Source organism: Procambarus clarkii, chromosome 38 (genome assembly GCF_040958095.1).
Source record: "Procambarus clarkii isolate CNS0578487 chromosome 38, FALCON_Pclarkii_2.0, whole genome shotgun sequence".
In the NCBI taxonomy this organism is placed as follows: Eukaryota; Metazoa; Arthropoda; class Malacostraca; order Decapoda; family Cambaridae; genus Procambarus; species Procambarus clarkii.
In genome coordinates, this window is record NC_091187.1 from 6463246 (window position 1) to 6489952 (window position 26707).

The following is a 26707-nucleotide window of genomic DNA, read 5'->3' on the forward strand; positions in this document are numbered from 1 at the left end:
AATTATTTTTTATTTTCTTACTTTACAAGTTACGTTTATGATCATTTAGACAAAGTTGCAGGATTTGCTAGTATGCACAAAAAACTGGAAAGCATTAGAGCAAATTTGAGAAATTGAACTTTGCCATCAGGTCCTGTCGTATATGTATGCCATGCACAGCTTAAGGGTTAATACAGAACTGTACTGTATAAAATGCATAAAACTTCAAACTAACAATATAACAATAATAATATTTTAAATAAAATAACTTGTAACAGTCAATATGTACATTAAATTTTGAATATGCCTATAAAATAAGCACAGGTCATGTCAACGCGTTTGGCCTGGATGAGATGGCTGGCACCATGTGCTTCTCCTCTTCCTGGGGTAAAAACGTCAGACTCGCGCGCGAAGGATTTTTGTGATAAATTTAAAAGTTTTTACTGTTTGAACTCATTTAATGTCAAGATGTTTCAGAGCAGCATTCATGGTATTGAAGGTATAAAACAAAAGAGAAAATATTTGTCAATTGATCAGAAAGTTGACTTGACAGAGAAAGCAGAGCGTGGATACTCTGTCACTCGACTCGCCCAAGAATTCAACATCGGTAAAGTTACTGTTTGTGATATAAAAAAGCAGAAGGATAATATTAAGAAATTCTTTGCTCAAACTGATGCAATAGGCAACAGGAAAAATTGAGGCCTGCTAAGTATAGGATTTGGACTCGTCTGTATTTAAATGGTTTACACAGCTGGTGCGAAAGGAATTGCTGTTTCAGTTGATTCTATTAGAAATGCAGCTGAAAGACATGCTGTAAAGTTAAACATAGACAATTTCAAGGCTAGCATTGAATGGGTATGTCGATTTAAAGAGAGGTATGACATCATTAACAAGAAAATTTGTGGCGAGGCATTAAGTGCAGATGTTGGAAGTGCTAATGCATATAAGCATAAACTTTCTCAGCACATTATATCTAAAAATCTAAGCTGGTTTTAAGTGTACAATGCAGATAAAACAGGCTTTAACTGGAAATTGCCTTCAAAGAAACACTTTGGCCTTTAGGCTCGAGAAGAGTATTCCTAGTTGCAAGGTAAAGAAGGAAAGAATTTCAGCATTATTGTGCTCTAACGCAGATGGCAGTCACCGAACAAAGTACGCAATTGTTGGGAAATCTGCCAACCCCCAGAGCATTGAGAAACTGCATGAACAGACTACCTGTCATCTACTACAACACAAAAAATGGCTGGTTCACACAGATTATTTTTGAGGATTGGTTCCAGAATCACTTTTATACATTAGTAAAAAAGCAGCAGATCAATGAGTGTAGAATTCATCCTGCTGAGGTAAAGGTAATGCTGTTGACAGATAATGCCCCAGCTCACCCCATTGCTAAATTAACATCGCCTGATGGCAAAATAACATGTATGGCTTTACCACCAAACACTACATCTGTAATACAACTCATGGATTAAGGGTTATCTATGCTCTCAAAAGGCTTTGTCTGGCTACCTTGAGGTGCTTCCGGGGCTTAGTGTCCCCGCGGCCCGGTCGTCGACCAGGCCTCCTGGTTGCTGGACTGATCAACCAGGCTGTTAGACGCGGCTGCTCGCAGCCTGACGTATGAGTCACAGCCTGGTTGATCAGGTATCCTTTGGAGGTGCTTATCCAGTTCTCTCTTGAACACTGTGAGGGGTTTGCCAGTTATGCCCCTTATGTGTAGTGGAAGCGTGTTGAACAGTCTCGGGCCTCTGATGTTGATAGAGTTCTCTCTCAGAGTACCTGTTGCACCTCTGCTTTTCAACGGGGGTATTCTGCACATCCTGCCATGTCTTCTGGTCTCATGTGGTGTTATTTCTGTGTGCAGGTTTGGGACCAGCCCCTCAATTATTTTCCACGTGTAAATTATTATGTATCTCTCCCGCCTGCGCTCAAGGGAGTACAGATTTAGGCTCTTTAGTCGGTCCCAGTAATTTAGATGTTTTACTGAGTGGATTCTAGCAGTAAAGGATCTCTGCACGCTCTCTAGGTCAGCAATTTCTCCAGCTTTGAAAGGGGCTGTCATTGTGCAGCAGTACTCCACTCTAGAGAGCACAAGCGTTTTGAAAAGTATCATCATCGGTATAGCATCTCTAGTGTGAAAAGTTCTTGTTATCCAACCTGTCATTTTTCTTGCAGTTGTGACGGCTACTTTATTGTGTTCTTTAAAGGTAAGGTCTTCCGACATGAGTACACCCAGGTCCTTTACATTGCCTTTTCGTTCTATGTTATGATTTGCCTGCGTTTTGTACGTGGTTTCTGTTTTTATATTTTCAATTTTTCCGTAGCGCATGAGCTGAAACTTATCCTCGTTGAATACCATATTATTTTCTGTAGCCCATAGAAAGACCTGATCTACATCTGATTGGAGGTTTGCCGTGTCCTCTATGTTGCCAACTCTCATGAAAATCCTAGTGTCATCTGCAAAGGATGATACAGTGCTATAGGTTGTGTTCTGGTCTATGTCCGATATGAGGATGAGAAAAAGTACTGGAGCAAGCACAGTACCCTGGGGGACTGAGCTCTTCATGGTTGATGGGCTGGATTTTATTTTGTTGACTATTACACATTGGGTTCTGTCAGTCAGGAAATTGTAGATCCATCTGCCTATTTTCCCGGTAATTCCTTTTGAACGCATTTTATGTGCAATAACACCATGGTCACATTTATCAAAAGCTTTTGCGAAATCTGTGTAAATTACATCAGCGTTTTGTTTGTCTTCCATAGCATCTAATGCCATATCATAGTGGTCCAGCAACTGCGACAGGCAAGAGTGCCCTGTTCTGAAACCATGTTGTCCGGGGTTATGGAGATGCTGTGATTCCATGTATTTTGTGATCTTACTTCTTAGCACTCTCTCAAAAATTTTTATGATGTGCGATGTTAGTGCTATCGGTCTGTAATTTTTTGCCTCTGCCTTATTTCCTCCTTTATGGAGTGGTGCTATCTCTGCTGTTTTTAGTATGTCAGGGATAACGCCAGTATCTAGGCTTTGTCTCCACAGAATGTGAAGGGCCTGCGATAGTGGTTTTTTACAGTTCTTGATGAATATGGAGTTCCAAGAATCCGGGCCTGGTGCAGAGTGCATAGGCATACTGTTTATGGCTTCTTCAAAATCTAGTGGGGATAGGGCGACGTCTGATATATGATTTGATGTTGGTATCATATCCATGAAAAATTCATTTGGGTTATCAATCTTTAGTGCATTTAATGGCTCACTGAAAACAGAGTCGTACTGCTTCCTCAGTAACTCGCTCATTTCTTTGTTGTCATCTGTGAAAGTTCCATCTCCCTTTCGCAGGGGCCCGATACTAGATGTGGTTTTTGATCTTGATTTTGCATAGGAGAAAAAATATTTCGGATTTCTCTCTATTTCACTGATGGCCTTTTGCTCTCTTTGCCTCTCCTGGGTTTTGTATGATTCTTGTAGCTTGAGTTCAATTGTTTCTATTTCTCTACCTAACCTTCTTCGCCGTTCTTGAGATAGGGTGCGACTCTCAAGTTGTTCTGCGATTCGTTTTCTTCGCCTATATAGGGAACGACGTTCCCATTCCAATCTGCATCTCTTTCTCTTTTTTCTTAGGGGTATGCGGTTTGAACATATTTCTAGTGCTACTGAGCTTATTTTTTCCAGGCACTGGTTCAGGTTTGCATTTCCTAGCTGTTCTTCCCAGTTTATTTCTGTGAAGTCCTGGTTTATTTGCTCCCAGTTTATCCGTTTATTATTGAAGTTGAATTTGCTGAAATCTCCTCCACCGGGAATCTGGACTGGTTTTGAAGGTCCATTCCCCATGGTTGTCAGAACTTCAATTAAGTTGTGATCTGAGTAACAGGTATTTGTAATCATTATGTTCCCGATCAACTCATCATTATTAGTGAAAATGAGGTCCTGCGTGTTCTCCTTCCTAGTTGGTTCTACTATTTGCTGGTTTAAGGCAAACCTATCGCACATCCGTAGCAGGTCATTTGTATGTGCCTGCTCATTTAGGCTACTTCCTGGTATTCTTTCTGATATTACTGTATTAGCCAGGTGCTTCCATTTCAGGTGCCGTAGGTTGAAGTCCCCAAGCAGGATGATGTTCGGAGCTGGATTTGTGAGGTTTTCCAAGCAGTGCTCTATTTTCATTAGTTGGTCTTTAAACTGCTGAGGGTTTGCCTCCGGTGACTTATATACAAGGACAACAACTACATTTAGGATCTCTATTTTGACTATCAGCACTTCCACCATATCATTTGAGGTGTTTAGCAGCTCAGTACAGATGAGTGTGTCTTTGATGTAGAGGCTGACCCCACCCTGAAGCCGGTGTTTCCTATCACATCTGAAGAGATTGTATTCTGAGATCCATATTTCACCATCAAGGTAGTCCTTTGTGTGAGTTTCCGTTAGGGCTGCAAACACTGCATTTGCCTCATGAAGGAGACCATCTATAAAATGAACTTTGTTGGATTTGCGTGTTTTTATACCCTGGATGTTGGCAAATATAAATGATGTTATCGTGTTAGTGGAAGTGCTGGATGCTTTAATTGGTGTTAATATCTGAGGCTCTAGTAAGGAGGCCACTGTGTTTGCGTCCTCTCTAGCATTTGACCGAGTTGGTGGTAGAGTCTGGTCATTTTTAGCCATTCTTCTCCTCCTCCTCTTGCTAAAAAATTATCCCGGTTGATGGAGTAGTGGCTGTTTTCATAGTGGTAGTCTGTTGGTTTTATTCGCCTGGTACCTCTTATATGAAAAGCTGGGCATTCAGCATTGAAGCACTCTTTCCTGTCCAAAGAGTTCTTGCAAATTTCTGGGTGAAAGAATTCACAGCTTTTGGTACATTTACCTGTATTGAGGAGGTTTCTGCACTTTCTAGGGTGATCGTGTGTACATGTTCCATTTATTCTTCCCGATTCCCCATGCTTACAGGTAGCCCATCTGTAATACCAACAGATTTTGGGGCCTTGTTTCGTTTGTATCCCTCTGCCGGGGACCGCACTCTGCTGCGGCGCCCCCGACACTGTGCCCTGCTCCGGTGCCTGTGACACTGTGCCCTGCTCCGGTGCCTGTGACACCGCGCTCCGGCTAATGTCTGAGGCTAATGCCTGAGCTATGAATTTAGACATTATGGAAGTTCTGCTCTCTGAGGAAGACGAGATACTTAACCACTGCACTGTGCAACGCGCTTGTAGGCGCTCGACGGGTGGTGCGTAACACACCTCAGGGATCTTATAGGTATAGTATATGATTCAAAACTCCCGCAGCTACGTGGGGGTCACATCAGCCTCCTCAGGGCTCTTGTAAACAGACGTCATTTACAAAAAAATCGTGGGCAACATTCCCGGGTGTAAGAGCCTCAGTACTGAGTGAACAACCAAGGCTGGCGCATGCAACATGAGCTCACAGCACTGCTGTTCAGCTTGTGACCACAGCATTGCCAAATAATGTCAAAATATATATGTAACTGGTATTATTTAGCCATGATAGGACGATAATAGCAGGATTGTGGTGATAATTAGTGCTGTGCATAATATTGTGGGAGGTGGAATTTTGGTGAGGGAGGGAGGGAATCGAGGTAGCGTCAGTGTGTGGCAGCCACTCTTGTTTTGCTCACCATACTAGCTTAGTGGTTCACTATGGTTAACACAAATGTAGATACATATATATAATGTGTGTGTATATAGTGTAATAACAGCAACAGGAGTATATTGGGAGGAACCATTTTGGTGAGGGAGGTGGCGTCGTACTCGTAGCGTTGTCTTCTGCTGTGTGACTTGTCATGCAGTGTATGGTGGCCACTGTGCTGTTTGGACATAATACGAGTTTAGTTGTATGGTTATGGTGAATAAAACATGTTGATATTTATACATAATGTGTGTAAATAGTGTAATAAAAACAATAATAGTATGGTAGGAGGAGGAATGTTGGCGAGTAAGGTGTTGGAGAAGTGAGGGAGGGCTGGCTGGGTGTGGCAGCTCAATCTTGTTTTTTGGGCTCACCATACCAACTTATGGTTTGTTATGGTGAACACACATGTAGATGGTTATATACAATGTGTGTATATAGTGTAATAACAGCAAAAACACTGTTTGATCGTAGAATATAATATACAACTTACATCTTGTATAATCGATGATTGAACAACTGACCACTATCGTACCTTCCTCATAGCAAACATGGACATAACACCACCAGAAGCAAACTCTCATTCAGGCTACACAGTGAATCAGCTTTAGGCAATCTCTCAAATGCACTTCACAATATTAACTGGGACTCTGAATTCAAGAATACACAGGATATAAACTCATTAACTAACCTCTTTCTCTCCAAAACTCTAAGCTTCTTCAATACTCACTGTCCCCTCCTTATCAAACAAGTAACTGACAAAAGAATAAACAATCCGTGGCTCACAAGTGGCATACTCAAATCAATCAACAAAAAACTTGAATATGAAAAGAAATCTAGGATTAGCCTAGTTACAAAGGAAGTAGCTAAAAGGTACTCATCAGTGCTTACCAGTATCATAAGAAAAGCTAAACTTTCATATTATGAGAATAGATTCAAAGAAGCAAAAGGCAACATGAAAAGCACATGGAATACCATCTCTAATATCCTGGGAACTAAACAACACTCCCATAACCAGATAATACTCTCTAAGGGTAGCTACACAGTGTCAACTGATTTAAAAATGGCAAATGAATTTAATAGCTTCTTTTCATCGGTTGGTGCTAACCTTGTCAGTAAAATCCCACAGACTCAGACACATATCAATACATATCTCTCAGGCAGCTATCCAAACTCTCTTCTCCTTTCACCAGTCAGCCCGACAGATGTTGTGTCCGTCATACACTCACTAAAAAACAAAGCTGGGAACATCAGTGAAATCCCATCCACTGTATACAAGAGCGCCTCCCATGGCCTTGCGCCACCCATAGCTCTGCTGTTCAACAAATCCCTAGAGTGTCATATCTTCCCTGATATCCTTAAAAAACCAGCGTTGAATGTAATGAAACGCCATTTTCTGGGTGAGTCCCGGAGGCTTCCCGGAGCCTCAAAACAAACCCCTATTCTGGTTAAAATTGCTACCAAAAACCGAACTAGTGGATAGAACTCCCCAACCGATAACAAGCAAACTAGTGTGACGTCACACACTGCCGCGCCGCTGTCTGCGCAGCTCCCCCCTTCCCGGAAGGGGGAAGGGGGAGCCCCAGACCCCCCACGCTGGCTACCCACACCTCAGTTCTTGAGGCTGGATGTCAAAAAAGCGAAAAACCGCCGACCGGAGGGAGGGAGGGATGCCGGGGAGCCTCCGGGACTCACCCAGAAAATGGCGTTTCATTACATTCAACGCTGTTTTTCTGGGGGGAGCCCCGTCGGCTCGCCGGAGCTAACTACCCAAAGACAGAAAAAAGAGGGACTTACCCGGGAGGCGGTCGTCGCTCACTCCTCAACTCGAAGCCGAGACAACTGGCTGCAACCGCCGACCCAAAGCAACACAGGCCCGACGAGGCCCAGGGACATTCACAAGGTAACGAGCAGCCAGGACCCTCTTCGACCGCCAAAATTCCTGCGCCCGAATATCAGACCAAGACATATTCCCAAAGACGGCAGCAAGAGCCGCGAACTTACGAACGTCATGGGCATGGGGATAGACCGCAGGCTGGCTGGACTTAATAACCCTGCGGACGACCTGAGAGACCCGAACCCGCGAACAGGGAAGAAGGGAAACCGGATCAACCCACAGCGCGTCCCCGGACACAGAAGCTGTGGCGCGCAAATAACGGCGAAGTGCAGCAACCGGACACAAAACATGATGCACCCCCGGTCTGACCAACCAAGCATCAACCACCCATGGACCCCTCCGGAACGCAGCAGTCTCATTCTTCGCCAGAAAAGAAGGAGACGGCTGCAAACGAACAAAACAATCACCACGACCAAAAGAGCAGAAACCCCTGCGCCGGAGGAGAGCATGAAGCTCCCCTACCCGACCCCCAGAGGCCAAAGCCAACAAGAAAAGTGCCTTGGAAAAACAATCCTGGACCGAAGGGGCCACAACGAAACGAGGAGACGAAAGGAAAGCGAGCACTCTGTCCAAAGACCAGGACGGCTCAGGCGACGCATGAGCAGGCCGGAGGTGAAACAATGCACGAGACAGCTTGCGAAACGGCGCAGACGTAACATCGATACCGAAAGCAAGCTGAAGCGGCTCCGCCAGCGCCGCACAATACGAAGCGACAGTGTTAGGCATAAGATGACGGTCCTGAAACAACCACGAGAGGAAGGACAAGACCACCCAAACAGACAAGGAACTAACACGACGAAGACGCAAAAAGAAACGGAAGGACCACCAGGAAACTTCATACTGCCGCCGAGAAGAAGCCCTCAGGTGGGACACCAACAAGGAGGCCACCTGATCACCATAGAGATGATGATAGACTTGAGTCTAAAAAACCATACGCGAAGACTCAAGGAGAAGATCGAACCAGCCATGTGACGTACCGGCCCGATCTGCTGAAAGAGGCGGAGCCGCGGGAAAACCCTCGGGTTCGGACACCGAGCAACCAGCGCCTGAAACCAAGGCTGGGCCGGCCACCAAGGGGCCAGAAGGACAACTCTCCCCTGGTAAGTCTCTAAGCGAGTCAGGACCTGGAGCAACAGCCGAACTGGGGGAAAGAGGTACAGGAACCCCCACCTCGACCAGTCTAGCCGAAAGGCATCGACCCCGACGGCCTCGCGATCGGGGAAGGGCGCCGCATAAACGGGAAGACGCCACGACCACGCCGACGCGAAGAGGTCCACTTCGGGGCGCCCGAACGTCTGGCAAACCCAACGGAAGGACTCGTCATCGACCGTCCACTCCGTGGAGAGGGGAACGAAGCGAGACAGGGCGTTGGCCAAGACGTTGGACGCGCCCGTACGTGAACCGCCAGGAGAGCCAAACCCCGAGAACTCAGCAGACGAGTCACCCGAAGCGACCAACCCCAAAGAGACAAGGACTGCATCGAACCCCGCGGTTCAGGCAATGAACCACCGAAGAGCAGTCCGAATGGAGCCGAATCGTCGATCCGCGGGCCACCCGAATCCTCCACAGAGCAAACCACACTGCCGCGAACTCCCGCACCGTGCTGTGAGCTCGACGGAAGGACGGATCCCAACGCCCCTGGCCAGCCTGGTGAGCAATGGTCACAAAACCCCAACCGAGAGACGACGCATCCGTGTACACATCGAGCGAGGGCTCGGGTAGGCGCCAAGGCACTGAACCCCGAAAAACCCGAAGAGGAAGCCGGTGACGCAGCAACCTACGCAAGGCCCCCGGGGGTCGAACTCTGCAATCGCGAGAGAGGCGGAAGGGGGAACCCCGAAGGAACCAGAACAGTCGTCGAAGCCAAACCCGACCCGGCGGGTAGACCACCATCGCGAAGTTCAGGCTCCCGCACAGCCCCTCGAGCAACCGCCGGGTGACCCAAGGGCCCTCCAGAAACAGACGAAGGCGGGACTGCAGCCGCAGGAGAGACTCCGGAGGGAGAGACAAGGAGGCGGTTCGAGAGTCCCAAACGAGACCCAGCCAAGTCCAAACCTGAGAGGGAACCAGATGGGACTTCCTCCAGTTCACCAAGAACCCGAACTCGGCGAGCTGGGAAAGAACCAAATCCCTGGCTAGCAAGCAAGTTGACTGGCTGGGAGCCCAAACCAGCCAGTCGTCGAGGTAGGCCAACACCCGAACACCTAGGAGACGCAAAAGAGCCACCACAACCCGTGTAAGGCGCGTGAACACGCGAGGTGCCAAGTTCAACCTGAACGGGAGACAACGAAAGCGGTAACTCAGACGCCCCACAACAAAACCGAGCCAGTCCCTGAACCGCGAATGAATCGGGACATACCAATAAGCGTCCCGGAAGTCCAGGGACACCATCCAAGCTCCCGGCTCCAAGAGGAGCCGAATCTGAGACAGCGTAGTCATCCGAAAGGAGGGGCAATGAACCCAGGGGTTCAGACGGGACAAGTCCAGAATGAACCGCAGGTCCGCGCAGTCCCGTTTCGGAACCGGAAACAGACGGGAAACCCATCTGAGGGACGACGTCGTTTCGACGACGCCCAAGTGTACCCACTCCAAGACGACTCGACAGAGCGCAGGGGAAGAAACCTGCCCTGCCAGCCCCGACCCCCCAAAGGGGGAGGGGCCACCCAACGCCACCGCAGGCCACGAGACACGACCCGAAAGGCCCACGAATCGTGGGACCAGGCGCGGGCGAACAGTGCAAGCCGCCCCCCCATCGCCCCGTCAAGGGGGCAAACCGCGAAAGGGCCAGCGACCCTTACGAGACCCAGAACCCCGCACAGCGCGAACACCGCGCCGACCAGACGAGGGAGGGTCCGCAGGAGGAGCCAACCCCGAACCTTACACCAGAGGCCTACCACGACGAGAGGAACCCCGAGCCCTGGCACGACCTTTCCGGGAAGACCCACCCCGGGACCCCCGGAAAACCAACAAGTCCGACATCGGACGACAAGCCGCCGACGCAGCCTGAATAAACTGCGCCACGGCCGACTCCTCAAACAGAAGAGAACAAAAAGGTGAAGAACGCCTAAGAGCCAGAGCCCAAGCACATTCCACGGAGGAACCCAGCACTGCCTGCCGACACGCGAGACGGGAAGCATAAAACAGGGAAACCGCATCTTGCAAAATCGGCGTGAACAGCTTCAACAAGGCAGCCGACGAACGCGCAGCCGACAAATGCGCAGCCGAGAACAAGATGCCGGACCCCGGGACGGACCCAAGCGTCCACACATCCTCCACGAGCCAATCCGAAGACAGCTCCAGGAGGGAAAAGAACTGCAAGGCCGAAGCCAAAAGGCCCCGGGCGCGCAAGTCCTCCTCAACGAGCGCCGCCGAAAGGGAGGGAACCTGCACATGGAGCTGAATAACGCCCACATCGCGGGGAAGGGCAGGGGCAAACAAGCACTCATTCAGGTACTCAAGTTCGCCCCCCAGGAAAACCTGAAGCACCGTGGAAGCTTCCCACCACTCCAGCGTGCGGGAACGACAGAAGGAATGCCAGGCATGCAGACCAAACAAGGGGCAGTCTGCTAGCCAGGACGACTCCGGAACCTCGTAACGGAGCCAGAAAGGGAACGAAGTCCCAAACCTGAACGTGGACGGATCCATTTCCGAGGCATAATCCGGGTCACGCAGGAGGTAAGCTGCAAAGGCCGCTCGCACCACACCAGGTTGGATGCGATAAGCCGAAAACCTCTAGAAGGACGGAACCGACATATATATATATATATGTCGTACCTAATAGCCAGAACGCACTTCTCAGCCTACTATGCAAGGCCCGATTTGCCTAATAAGCCAAGTTTTCCTGAATTAATATATTTCCTCTAATTTTTTTCTTATGACATGATAAAGCTACCCATTTCATTATGTATGAGGTCAATTTTTTTTTATTGGAGTTAAAATTAACGTAGATATATGACCGAACCTAACCAACCCTACCTAACCTATCTTTATAGGTTAGGTTAGGTTAGGTAGCCGAAAACGTTAGGTTAGGTTAGGTTAGGTTAGGTAGGTTAGGTAGACGAAAAACCATTAATTCATGAAAACTTGGCTTATTAGGCAAATTGGGCCTTGCATAGTGTGCTGAGAAGTGCGTTCTGGCTACTAGGTACGACATATATATATATATATATATATATATATATATATATATATATATATATATATATATATATATATATATATATATAGATGTATATATATATATAAATTATATATATATATATATATATATATATATATATATATATATAATATATATATATATAAATTATATATATATATATATATATATATATATATATATATATATATATATATATATATATATAATGTATACATATATATATATATATATATATATATATATATATATATATATATATATATATATATATATATATATATATATATATATTTATGATCGATGTTCCCTTCGGGAATCTTAATTTTAAGATGAATAGGAAAACCAGGGATATACTGAACATCTTGTTTCAGATTCTTTACTTTAAAATGCATAACGTTTCGAATACTTCTCATATTCATCATCAGATCTAAAAGAAAAAACAGAAATCACAATCAAATAACTAGTAAACAAAGAACTCATACTGAATATAATTGCCTATCAAAGAAAGGAAAATGCTTAAAAAACAAAACCCTTAAGCGCACTTAAAGTGATCAATACAAATAAAACTTATTAACTGTCACATATATAAAATCTAATTTAAAAATCCATTAGACTACAAGACGAAATTTATAACTACTAAAACAAACCATTCTATTAAACTTACGTGAAGTGATCAGAAGTGAAACTTGATACCTAACACATAGATACTAAACACTATAACAAATATTCATATAATGACTACAAATCTACAAAAAATGTATATAAAATACAGAATAAACGACAATTATAAAGTACTAACCAAAATCTTATAAAAACTCAAATATTAAATAAAATTAAATACCAAAAAATGTATTATATACCCTAAATAAAAGATTATAATAATGTACAATGTCAAGACTTGAAATAAGTAAGAAAGGGCAAAGGCATGATAAACTAAACAAAATTATAATAAAAATAAACTACCAGAATGAATTGATTTATAGTTCATTCTGGTAGTTTAATTTTATTATAATTTTGTTTAGTTTATCATGCCTTTACCCTTTCTTACTTATTTCAAGTCTTGACATTATACATTATTATAATCTTTTATTTAGGATATATAATACATTTTTTGGTATTTAATTTTATTTAATATTTGAGTTTTTATAAGATTTTGGTTAGTACTTTATAATTGTCGTTTATTCTGTATTTTATATACATTTTTTGTAGATTTGTAGTCATTATATGAATATTTGTTATAGTGTTTAGTATCTATGTGTTAGGTATCAAGTTTCACTTCTGATCACTTCACGTAAGTTTAATAGAATGGTTTGTTTTAGTAGTTATAAATTTCGTCTTGTAGTCTAATGGATTTTTAAATTAGATTTTATATATGTGACAGTTAATAAGTTTTATTTGTATTGATCACTTTAAGTGCGCTTAAGGGTTTTGTTTTTTAAGCATTTTCCTTTCTTTGATAGGCAATTATATTCAGTATGAGTTCTTTGTTTACTAGTTATTTGATTGTGATTTCTGTTTTTTCTTTTAGATCTGATGATGAATATGAGAAGTATTCGAAACGTTATGCATTTTAAAGTAAAGAATCTGAAACAAGATGTTCAGTATATCCCTGGTTTTCCTATTCATGTTAAAATATATATATATATATATATATATATATATATATATATATATATATATATATATATATATATATATATATATTAAATACAACAAAACAAAACACCTTAACAGTGTTACAATGGAATCCGAGGCCATGCCCTGGACTATATCCAATCCTATCATAGTGATAGACACCAATGTGTAGCCATCAATAATATAACCTCTCCCACTTTACCAATAACCATTGGAGTGCCACAGGGCAGCATCTTGGGACCTCTCCTATTTCTTATATACATCAATGATCTGCCTAATGTCTCTAACATTCTGAAACCTATATTGTTTGCTGATGATACTACCCTCATCTATTCTAACCCCAACCTACATACACTAAATAATGTTGTTAATAATGAACTAAAAAAAGTCCACTTATGGATGTCAATCAACAAACTATCACTTAACATAGAAAAGACCTACTACATCTTATTTGGTAGCAAATCAACAAATGCAATTCAGCTTCAGATAGACAATGTTAACATTAGTAATAAAAATGAAGGAAAGTTTCATGGCCTATTCCTAGACAAGAGACTCAACTTCAGCACCCACATACAACACATAACTAAGAAAGTCTCTAAAACAGTTGGTATACTCTCCAAAATCAGATATTATGTACCTAACTCTGCTCTCATCTCACTATATTATGCACTTATCTATCCCTATCTTAATTATGGTATCTGTGCATGGGGTTCAACCACTTCAAACCACCTCAAGTCCATCATTACCCAGCAAAAATCTGCTATCAGAATAATAACCAATTCTGCTTTCAGACAACACTCAGCCCCCTTGTTTAACTCCCTAAACATGCTAAATATAATCTCACTCCACACATTCTCTTGTGTCAACTACATTTACAAAACCCTGTTCTTAAATGCAAATCCTGCACTGAAACTCTCCCTGGACAGATGTAACAGGACCCATTATCACCACACCAGAAATAAATATCTCTGTGATATCCCCAGTCAAACTTAATCAGAGTAAACACTCTATACAAATAAAGGGACCTAGTCTATGGAACTCACTCCTTAATGAATTGAAAAGCTGTCCAACTTTGGCGTCATTCAAAAACAAAACTAAAAAGTACCTAATTTCATCTTCATAGTTTTCTAGCTTGTTGCTTTAAAATTGCACTGTATCTAGTGCTACCCAATCTCCCAATCTTGATGTACCCAATCCAAACAACTTTACCATTGTGATCATTGCTGTCTTCTTATATGTGCTATCAATTTGCTGTATCGTGCCTATTAATCTTTGTTTAAATTACCAATCAAGCTGTCAATGCAATCAATCAGAGCTTTAAGATACCAATGTGCTTTAATACACCTACTAATCTCTCTCATCTCATTTTTTTCTTGCAATGTATCTGTTATCATTTTATTAATTCTGCTAGGATTTACCTACTTAAAATTATCTGTTAGATTAAGGACCTGCCCGAAACGCTGTGTGTATTAGCGGCTTTACAAGATTGTAAATACCATGCTATGTATTCTCACAAACCCAATGTACCTTCTTGTATATAAATAAATAAATAAATAAATAAATAAATAAATATAAATATATATATATATATATATATATATATATATATATATATATATATATATATATATATATATATATATCATATATAAGCCCCATAATTTTGAGCATAGCGATGAACCCTGAGCGCTCCAACGCCCAGTGCCCAAAATTTGCTCAACTTCCCAGCTCCATCACGGCTAAAGTATGTCAGTTAAACAAGCTACGAGGATGAGGGAAGGAGACGTTCCCTCCATGCTAGATTTGATATTAACCAGGAAGGAGGAAGAAATATTTAACATTCAGTACCTTCCTCCCTTGGGTAAAAGTGACCATGTCTTTTTGGGAATAAAGTATGCAATGCGTTATAATCTGGAAGAAAATATGACGGTCGAAGCAAATGAAAACCCTGACTTTAGGAGAGGACATTATGGCAACATTAGAAAAGTATTTAGTGAGTATAATTGGACAGACTTGTTGCTAGGCAAGGAAGTGAATGAGATGTATGTCAGGTTTTGTGAAATATATGATAAAGGCACAAAAAAATTTATACCAAAACAGAGAACCAGAACTAGGAAACAGGATTGGTTCAACAGAAAGTGTGAGAGGGCCAGAGACCAAAAGACACAAAAATGGAATCAATACAGGAAGAGGCCGAACCCCCAAACATACCAGCGATACAAAGATGCGAGAAACAACTACACGGCAGTGAGGAGAGAGGCAGAAAGAAATTTTGAAAAAGGGATTGCAGACAAATGTAAAACAGAACCAGGTCTATTCTATAAATTCATAAACAACAAATTACAGGTAAAGGATAATATTCAGAGGTTGAAAATGGGAAATAGATTCACGGAAAATGAAAAGGAAATGTGTGAAACATTAAACGAAAAGTTCCAAAGTGTGTTTGTACAAAATGAAATCTTCAGGGAACCAGATACAATAAGAATTCCAGAGAACAACATAGAGCACATAGAGGTGTCTAGAGACGAAGTGGAAAAAATGCTCAAGGAGCTAAATAAGTACAAAGCAGTTGGTCCAGATGGAGTTTCACCATGGGTTCTGAGAGAATGTGCACCTGAGCTCAGCATTCCTCTTCAACTGATTTTTCAGGCATCCCTGTTTACAGGAGTTGTAGCTGATGTGTGGAAAAAGGCTAACATAGTTCCAATCTACAAAAGTGGAAGCAGGGAAGACCCCCTTAATTATAGACCGGTATCATTGACAAGTGTATTAGTCAAAATATTGGAAAAAATAATTAAATCTAAATGGGTAGAACACCTGGAGAGAAATGATATAATATCAGATAGACAGTATGGTTTTCGATCTGGAAGATCCTGTGTATCAAATTTACTCAGTTTCTATAATCGAGCAACAGAGATATTACAGGAAAGAGATGGTTGGGTTGACTGCATCTATCTGGACCTAAAAAAGGCTTTCGACAGAGTTCCACATAACAGGTTGTTCTGGAAACTGGAAAATATTGGAGGAGTGACAGGTACGCTTCTAACATGGATGAAAAATTTTCTGACTGATAGAAAAATGAGGGCTATGATCAGAGGCAATGTATCGGACTGGAGAAATGTCACAAGTGGAGTACCACAGGGTTCAGTTCTTGCACCAGTGATGTTTATTGTCTACATAAATGATCTACCAGTTGGTATACAGAATTATATGAACATGTTTGCTGATGATGCTAAGATAATAGGAAGGATAAGAAACTTAGATGATTGTCATGCCCTTCAAGAAGACCTGGACAAAATAAGTACATGGAGCGCCACTTGGCAAATGGAATTTAATGTTAATATATGCCATGTTATGGAATGTGGAATAGGAGAACATAGACCCCACACAACCTATATATTATGTGAGAAATCTTTAAAGAATTCTGATAAAGAAAGAGATCTAGGGGTGGTTCTAGATAGAAAACTATCACCTGAGGATCACATAAAGAATATTGTGCGAGGGGCCTATGCCACGCTTTCTAACTTCAGAATTGCTTTTAAATACATGGATGGCGATATACTAAAGAAATTGTTCACGACTTTTGTTAGGCCAAAGCTAGAATATGCAGCAGTTGTGTGGTGCCCATATCTTAAGGAGCACATCAACAAACTGGAAAAGGTGCAAAGACATGCTACTAAGTGGCTCCCAGAACTGAAGGGCAAGAGCTACGAGGAGAGGTTAGAGGCATTAAATATGCCAAAACTAGAAGACAGAAGAAAAAGAGGTGATATGATCACTACATACAAAATAGTAACAGGAATTGATAAAATCAATAGGGAAGATTTCCTGATACCTGGAACTTTAAGAACAAGAGGTCATAGATATAAACTAGCTAAACACAGATGCTGAAGAAATATAAGAAAATTCACTTTTGCAAACAGAGTGGTAGACGGTTGGAACAAGTTAGGGGAGAAGGTGGTGGAGGCCAAGACCGTCAGTAAATTTCAAAGCGTTATATGACAAAAAGTGCTGGGAAGACGGGACACCACGAGCGTAGCTCTCATCCTGTAACTACACTTAGGTAATTACATACAATATTTATTTTTTAGTTTCCCATGATCAGAGACTTTATTTTAACATTAGAAGATAAAAAAAATTTTGCCAAGAATTTATTTCCTGCACACAGGGGGTATCCATATTTGGAGCCCTAGCAACACAGTGACTAATAAGGATACAAAGTATGCTCTCGGGCGCAAGTTCGAATCCTCGTCACAGCCCTTGTGGATTTGTTCATACAAAGGCTAGTAGAACATTAGAAAACTTCAAGAAATATTCAATTAAAGATGCAATTTACAACTAGGCCATAGAATGGAGCGAGTTAAAGGTCACCACATTAAAGAATGCATGGAATAAAATTCTGAGTCCGGTACCTGGTTAGAATGAAGATGAAGATTACTATGATTTTGAGGGCTTTGATAATGCGATTTTTGAGACATTCAGAGATGCATGTGAGGAAGATTTGCAACTTTCTGATGTGTATGAGTGGTTAGATAATGATGCTGATGATCCAGGTTATAGTGAATTAACTGATGATGAGATTATCTAGTCTGTTACTGGTAATAATGATGAGGATGTGGAAGAGGAAGATGATAGTGTGTTACCTATTCCATATGCTGCATCATTGCAAAAGGTTAATGATCTGCTTGATTTGGTTATTGTAACTGATAATGAAGAGCTGAGAGATTATTACCGGCACCTAAAGGACATGAAAGATATTATAATGAAGCACACGACAAAGAAACAATCTAAGATTCCAAAGTTTTTGGTACGATTTCACAGTAGGCCTACAGGACCAGCACCCAGCACTAGCAAGGACTCACCTTCCGAGGATGCCCAGGCAACTGGACCAGCACCCAGCACTAGCAAGGACTCACCTTCCGAGGATGCCCAGGCAACTGGACCAGCACCCAGCAATAGCAAAGACTCACCTTCCGAGGATGCCCAGGCAACTGGACCAGCACCCAGCAATAGCAAAGACTCACCTTCCGAGGATGCCCAGGCAACTGGACCAGCACCCAGCGCTAGCAAGAACTCGCCTTCTAAGGATGCCCAGGCAACTGGACCAGCACCCAGCACTAGCAAGGAATCACCTTCTGAGGATGCCCAGGCCACTAGACCAGCACCCAGCACTAGCAAGGAATCACCTTCTGAGGATGCCCAGGCCACTAGACCAGCACCCAGCACTAGCCATAACTTACCTGGGAGTACCAATTGAGCTGTACAGCACAGTTCTAATGACATTAAATGTACAAAGTGTAGTTTATATGATATAAGTGTACTGCAGTAGTGTGATTCTAGGTCTGTACTTTATGTACAGACTGTAGTGTATAATGTACATTTGTTAGAAAAGTTACTGTTCTTTAAACAATTTATATTCATGTGTGTGGCACTCTCAGGATATTAAGGCTAACAAAGTTTGCACTACAAAACTCAACTGGTAGGGTAAGTACAAGACTGTAGCATGCCATATCAATGTATTTCATTGCAATACAAATTCTTTATTATTTAAATTTTTCATAAGGCAAATGTGGACTGGCATATGCATTAATGTGATTGTATTTTTTATTTATTTTTTTTGGGGGGGAAGGGAGTTGCTGGGGGCCGAACGGATGGAATGAATTCCACACTGGAATGAATCGGCTATGCCCCATATAGTTCATTCAAGTGAGGACACACATTTAATTTCTACATTTACTGTCTACATTTAATGTCATCTAATTTCATGCATTTCTTTGATAAAGTGTTTACTCGTGTCCTTTATGATCTTGGTTATTTGAAACTGTTGGCCAAATTAACCTTAAATTATAGTATGTTACTCTATGTTCTGATATGTTCCAAGAAAATGTTATGAGGAATAGTTCACTTGCTTTTCTAAATTACACTTTGTATTTCCATTCTATAATTAATGTAAATAAACTACTGTACTGTTGCTAGAACTATTGACTCCATAATGTAATAGTCTATGCTTGTCATCCTTAAGTATCACCTTCTTTGTATTAATTTTTTATTTTCCTTGAACATTCTCATTTTGTTAGCTTACTTCTCTAACAGTATTAAGTGTTTTATCCCGTCACAACTTTAATTAAAAAATTTCTATATTATTATTAATTTTACCCAAAACGCTTTGCCTAATAGTGGCTTCATTAGTATGCGTAACTCCTGTCCCTTCAATTGAACAATATTCTTATGTTCTTTGTACACACAATCTTTTGAATAAATAATAATATTATTATTATTATTTACACAGAAAATCACACTAAAGTGATATACATCAATGAGAAAATTCCCTCGGGCTGTGAGATGATGCAAACCTGCAATGTTTGCATCACCTCACAGCCTCAGTGGATTGTTCATTGATGTATATCACCTTAGTGTGATTTTCTGTGTATCTGAAGTTGTGCATACAGTGTTGAACTACAGTACTTTATCCTTCACCTGAGTGCTTGGGGTCTTACATAAAACTTGGACTGGCTTCAGGACTGTGATATCAGGATATCACAGACTTCCTGTGATATCAGTAGAAATCCGATTGTAATTAAGTCAGTGGTGGTACAGTAGTAGAGTATGCGGCTGGCAATGCCTTGGTTATGGGTTTGCAACACCACACAGTCCCAGTGGAATTTCTCATTATTATTATTATTATAAAAGTTATCATTATTCGATAGGCCAATGTCCACAGCCCAACAATGCTATTGGCATATAATTTACCCCAACAATTCTACTGGCCTACATCTACACCTCCAACAATTCCATAGTCCTATTTCCATACCCCAACATTTTTGTTGAAGAAAAAAAAATGCTGTTTGTTGACCAACTTGTATATTGGCAATTTTGTACCATGTTTCCCCCCTTTTTTTCATCTTTTATTATTTTTATTTTTTCTTTCAATGCAATTATACTTTAAGCTCAATTACTATTAAGTTTTAGTCTAAGTGTTTTTTTTCCCCACCTCACCTTGCCCGAAACGCTATGCGTACTAGTGGCTTTAGGTATTGTATGTACTACCTCTATCTTTAAATCAAACAGAATGTTTGTACTGTAACTCTGCAACTATGTATATACTTTTCCTAAATAAATTTTTATTATTTTTATTATTAACAATTGTATGTTGGGGGTGTAAGACAATGTTGGAGCAGACAATGGTGGAGCAGAAAGCTCAGTACTCACTTCCCCCCTTCAGAGCAGGAGAGATTGCTGAAATAGAGGGAATACAGAGAACATATACGGCACGCATCGTTGAGATAAAACACCTAAATTATTGGGATCGTCTCAAAGCTCTCCGAATGTACTCTAGAAAGGAGACGAGAGAGAGATACCAAATAATATACACATGGAAAATACTGGAGGGCCAGGTCCCAAATCTACACAGTAAAATAACAACGTACTGGAGTGAATGATATGGAAGAAAATGCAGGATTGAACCAGTGAAGAGCAGAGGTGCCATAGGCACAATCAGAGAACATAAGAACATAAGAGCAAAGGCAACTGCAGACGGCCTATTGGCCCATACGAAGGAGCTCCTATTTATAACCACCCAATCCCGCTCATATACATGTCCAACCCGCGCTTGAAACAATCGTGGGACCCCACCTCCACCACATTACGCGGCAATTGGTTCCACAAATCAACAATCAATAACCCTGTTACCGAACCAGTATTTACCCAAGTCTTTCCTAAATCTAAATTTATCCAATTTATACCCATTGTTTCGTGTTCTGTCATGTGCTGATACTTTTAATACCCTATTAATATCCCCTTTGTTGTGTCCATTCATCCACTTGTAAACCTCTATCATGTCACCCCTAACTCTTCGCTGTATAAACATCAAAGGTCCACGGTTGTTCAACGTTCTCCCAGTGACTATAAGAAATATTGCCGGAACAACCGTGGACATCTTCAAGAGAAAACTGGACTGTTTTCTAAGAGAAGTTCCGGATCAGCCAGGCTGTGGTGGGTATGTGGGCCTGCGGGCCGCTCCAAGCAACAGCCTGGTGGACCAAACTCTCACAAGTCGAGCCTTTCCTCGGGCCGGGCTTGGGAGGTAGAAGAACTCTCAGAACCCCATCAAGCAGGTAATGCACTCAAGTACTTACGGAGGATGATAAGAGTGCGAGGAACAAGGTGGTCAGGCGGAGCCAGTGACTCCTTCCTTCAACAGTTTTGTCTCTCCCTCGTGGTATATCCTCAATGTCTTCAGTGGTGTGGCCTCACCACACACTTACACTGCCATAAGTGTCCTGAGAGTACTGTGGGAGGGACAATTTGGCGGGTATTGTGGACACAGGTCTTTAAGACAGGCGAACTTCACGAGTCGTGGAGACATCTATAGCAACCTTTGTTGTGATGACGTCACTCGCTCGCTCGCTTACCCGCCACGTCGCTCTTCCCATTTTCTTTGGTTACTGATCTTTGCCGACGTTTAATTTTTGTTATTTTTTATTTTATTTATTTATGCATATACAAGAATGTACATAAGGAATGTGAGGATACAAATATGGTAATTACAGTCTTGTAAAGCCACTAGCACGCGCAGCGTTTCGGGCAGGTCCTTACCCAGCAAACACAGAACGTTTGTGGACGTTTTTAAATGGTGCCACAAAGGTAATACTGTAACTTTTGACATAAATACGTATATCTGACATTCTTAAAACCAAAGGATATAACTAAAAACATATATTCTTGAGACACAGTTTTTTAAGATTTATGTAAAAATTTAAAAATAATAGTGAATGCTATGGTATTATAATGTTTTCATGCTTTATATTTAAGAATAAATAATTTTCAGTCAACATTTAGTTTTTTTTGTTTACTTTCTGTAAAGCTATCCAATTTACGTTCTTATAACATAAATATAACATTTATATGACGTCAGTATAACGTTATTTACACGACATCATTACGTTATTATGATGTTATATTAACGTATAATTCCTGTATGAAAACCAGAATATATATTGAACTTTATGTTTTAAACATTGTAAAGTTATCATAAAACTTGGAATAAGACGGTAAGCATGCTTTACTTATGAAAATATACAAACAAATCAACAAAAACATTTTAACATAAAAAACATAAACATAACATAAATTAATTGCATGCATGGGAGTTAACTGGAACTCTGTAATATTGCATACATGAACCTTAAGGTACAAACCCAGTGTATTTACTCATGCAGTTCTTTCCTAAATCTAAATTTTTCCAATTTTTACACTTTGTTTCGAGTTCTGTCTTGTGTTGCTACTTTTAATACCCCATTAATGTCCCCTTTGTTATGTCCATTCATCCCATTGTGCACCTCTACCATATGTCACTCCTAATTCTTTGCTTTTCTAGAGAATGTAATATAAGCTTTGACAATCTTTCTTCATATGACAGGTTAACAGGTAGAACAAAGATTACCATTTATATATGGATAACTATTATAAGTCGGTTTGAATGAGTGAATTGCTGCTTGAAGATAGGTATATACACGTGTGGTACTATCAGATTGCATCGTGGTGAGCCTAAAACCCTTCAGATCCAAGCAAAGGGTAAATGCCAGCAGATACAATTGCGAACACATTGATACCAAAATGAAAGACATATGACGAGAATTGAGGTAACCAAAGTGAAAAGAGTGTTCACATTACATATGCACTAGAGTGCTCCCGGGTTACTTTCTCTCACTTTCTCTGTTTTGTGCGGATGGTACACCTTGCTTTTGGAGTTTATATGCATTTAAACCTGTAGATAATTCTATTGCTAACACATTGATACCAAAATGAAAGACCTAGGATGACAATTGGGGTGACCAAAATGAAAGAGTGTATACATTTTATCGCTCTTGTGCGCTCCCTGGTAACACACTCTCGCTTACTCTGTTTGTTGCGGATGGTAAGCCGGGCTTTTGGAGTTTATATTCCTTTAGTCCTGTAGAGAATTCTATTGCGAACACATTGATGCCAAATTGAAAAACCTAGGATGAGAATTGAGGTAACAAAGTTGAAAAGGGTATACACTTTTCAGTATTATCACGCTCTCTAATGTAATGAGAGTTGCCTGAGGGTGGCTCAGCTTTCTTTTTCTGGTACCCTTGGCCTACATTCATCTTGTCGGCGGGTGGAGCGCGCTGCTCTCTTTGACATTATATGCACATAGTTCTGTTGGGAATTCTATTGCGAACGCATTGATACCAAAATGAAAGACATAGGACGAGAATTAAGGTGACAAAGTTGAAAAGAGTATACACTTTTCAGTATTTCCGCTTACTACCAGGGAATGTCCAAAAAAAAATGGAGAGAGGGGAGGGGTAACTTGCCCAAAACGCGAAAGTGTTTGGGGAGATTAACTTTCGTTCAATACTATTATGCAAAAGGAGCCACACATCTATGGTTCATCCAATAAAATCAGCAGACTTCTAGATGTTACTACTGCTCGGCTTAGACTCGGTTACAAGTATTTCTGGGAATTCTCATTATCTGCCGATGTAGACCTGACCAAATGTTAACTGTCAACAAAATTATTTGCACACCCCTCCGTCACTATGTGATAGTGAATTCAGAGACAATTCGATAACCAATGTACCAACGATGTGTCAATATTTCATTCAAAATGATCTGGTACCAGAAATTTTAGCCAAATATCCCCAGTTTGCTAACTGTAAGTAGTAACTAAGTGATTGTAACCTATCCACCGCTGCCCACTGGATGGGGAGCGGTGTGCAGGACAAACATATCAATTGTGATACTAGCTCTCCACATATGTCAGTTGCTTAATTTAGAAACTGTACTTGTGATCGATCTCGAACCCATTGTTGATGTGACGACTTATACTGAATTTTGTAACTAGCTCATCAAGATTGTAACTTGCTTAGCTAAATGAATTGTGGGGTTCAGTCCCTGAGCCCATTATGTGCCTCTGCAACCCTTTCCACTACCGCCCACAAGATGGGTATGGGGTGCATAATAAATGAACTAAACTAACTTTAAGGCATCCTGAAAGAAAGCTTGGAGGGCTTGAAAAATTGCAGAACGAAGCCTTGAGGATAATCCTTGGGTGCCCTCGTACCACAAAGATACTTAATATGAGAAAGGAACTTAATATTCCGAGCGTTGTTTATCGTGTTACTGAAAATAACTGTCAAATTGGTATAAAAATGCTTAGGCTAGCACATCCTAACCGTTGCACAGAAGCCCTCCAGAATTTCTTTATTGAATGTAAACATTGTTTCAAATAGATAAATAAAATTGGAACTGAACTCAGAAAGTATCAGATTTATAATTTGTACCAAGAGAGACAACAATAGCACTTTCCTGCACTGTAGGAAATTACACCCTTTTCAATTTTAATCCCTCCCTTTCCATCAAAGGAGCAAATTAGAGATCAGTCCCAGCTTTGTTTTGAGGCAAAGCTCAACGTCTTAAGCCATATTGATGCTCTGTCCACAGAGCATTCTCTCTCTCAAATCATATACACTGAAGGTTTCCTACAGCGCCCAACGGGTGCAGCTGGAAGTGCAGTTGTCCTGGCAATAGGATATGACTTATATTTTGAGTGGGGAGTCCGTATAAACAACTGGGCCTCTACCCTTCAGACTGAACTATTTGCCTTGCTCCTTGCACTGAAATGCGTACAAGTATCCAAACTTGATACATTAATTGTAAGTGACTCTTTATCATCCTTAATTGCTCTCAACTCTTTAAGACATAACTGTAACATGCTTGTGTCTGAAGCTAGACACAAATACAATAACAACTTGAGGAACCTTATCATAAACAATAATCTCAACAAAAATCACATAGTTCTCAGAGGTGATTTCAATATTGACCTATGGCTACAAAATAACCCTCAAGTAGACTATTTCCTCAACAGCATGAATTCCTGTATGCTCATCCCCGCAATCACCAGGCCCACCCGAGTCACTCAAACATCTGCGACTACCCTGGATCATTGATGGACCAACATAACAGCTCCTCTTACATCAAGTATAATCACTGACAGAACAACTGACCACTATCCTACCTTCCTTGTAGCGAACATGGCCATAACACCACCAGGTAACAAGAAAATTACCTTTAGGTTACAATGTGAAGCGGCAATAGGCAATCTCACAAATGCCCTCCACAATGTAAACTGGGAATCTAAATTTATCAATACACAGGATAATAATTCGTTAACTTGCCTCTTTTCAAAATTTAAAGCCTTTACAATACTTATTGTCCTCTCCTCACCAAGCAAGTAACTGGCAAAAAGGTTAAATAATCCCTGGCTCACTAATGGCATACTTAAAGCAATCGACAAGAAACATGAATATGAAAAAAAAAACTTAGGATTGGCCTAGTTGGAAAAGAAGTAGTTAAGAGGTACTCATCAGTGCTTACCAGTATAATAAGAGCAAAGCGTTCCTATTACGAGAATAGATTCAAAGAAGCAAAAGGCAACATAAAAAGCACATGGAGAGCCATCTCTGCCATCCTAGGAGCTAAACAACATTTACATAATAAGATAAAAATCTCCAAGGATGGTTATACACCTGCCACAGATCTTGAAACAGCAACTGAATTTAATAGCTTCTTTTCATCGTTTGGTGCTCACCTTGCCCGAAAAATCCCAGAGACTCAGACATATGTTACCACATATCTTTCACGCAGCTATCCAAACTCTCTTCTCCTCTCTCCGGTCAGCCCTACAGATGTTGTGTCCATCATTCACTCGCTAAAAACCAAAGCTGGGAACATTAGTGAAATACCATCGATGGTACACAGGCGTGCCTCCCATGCCCTTGCACCATCCATAGCACTGCTGTTCAACAAATCCCTAGAGTGTCATACCTTCCCTGATATCCTTAAAAAAGCAAGAGTAACGCCAGTTCATAAAGGAGGTAACACGGCAGACATAAATAATTACAGACCCATATCGAATCTACCTATATTATCAAAAATATTTTTTTTTTCTTTACAAACAGCTCTACTCCAATCTTGTAAAATTCAATATACTAAGTCCCTGTCAGTTTGGCTTCCGCTCCCAAAAGAGTACCAATGATGCTATTGTTAGTCTGCTTGACTTAATCTTCTCAGCCCTTGACAAAAGTGAGTTTCCAATTGAACTCTTCATCGGCCTGAGAAAGGCCTTTGATACTGTTAACCATAACTACCTCTTACTTAAATTCCACCATTATGGAATCCGTGGCCTTGCCCTAAACTATATCCGATCCTATCTTAGTAACAGACACCAATATGAAGCCATCAATGATATAACCTCTCCCACTCTACCACTTAATTACCGTAAAGGTGCCACAGAGCAGCATCCTAGGACCCTCCTCTTTCTTATATACATCAATGATCTCCCTAATGTCTCTAACATACTTAAACCTAT

General features: G+C 41.3%; 2 protein-coding genes across 2 annotated transcripts in view; one reads left to right on the forward strand and one right to left on the reverse strand.

Moving 5' to 3' along the window:
• The window catches only part of LOC138349669 (tripartite motif-containing protein 59-like), a 38808-nt gene extending 17131 nt beyond the window's left edge, over positions 1-21677 (reverse strand). Inside the window, exon 1 of the mRNA XM_069337673.1 lies at positions 21447-21677. The gene's annotated coding sequence lies outside the window, so the exon portion shown is untranslated. The remainder of the gene's footprint in view (positions 1-21446) is intronic.
• On the forward strand, positions 1113-1451 carry LOC138372150 (tigger transposable element-derived protein 7-like). Its single transcript, XM_069337463.1, has one exon. It carries the CDS (start codon positions 1113-1115, stop codon positions 1449-1451), a length of 339 nt encoding a protein of 112 aa, XP_069193564.1.
• Positions 21678-26707: the final 5030 nt, after the last annotated feature.

Bases quoted from the DNA above. Each gene is read 5' to 3' on its own strand.
- LOC138372150 (XM_069337463.1), top strand. From the start codon at position 1,113: ATGGCAGTCACCGAACAAAGTACGCAATTGTTGGGAAATCTGCCAACC.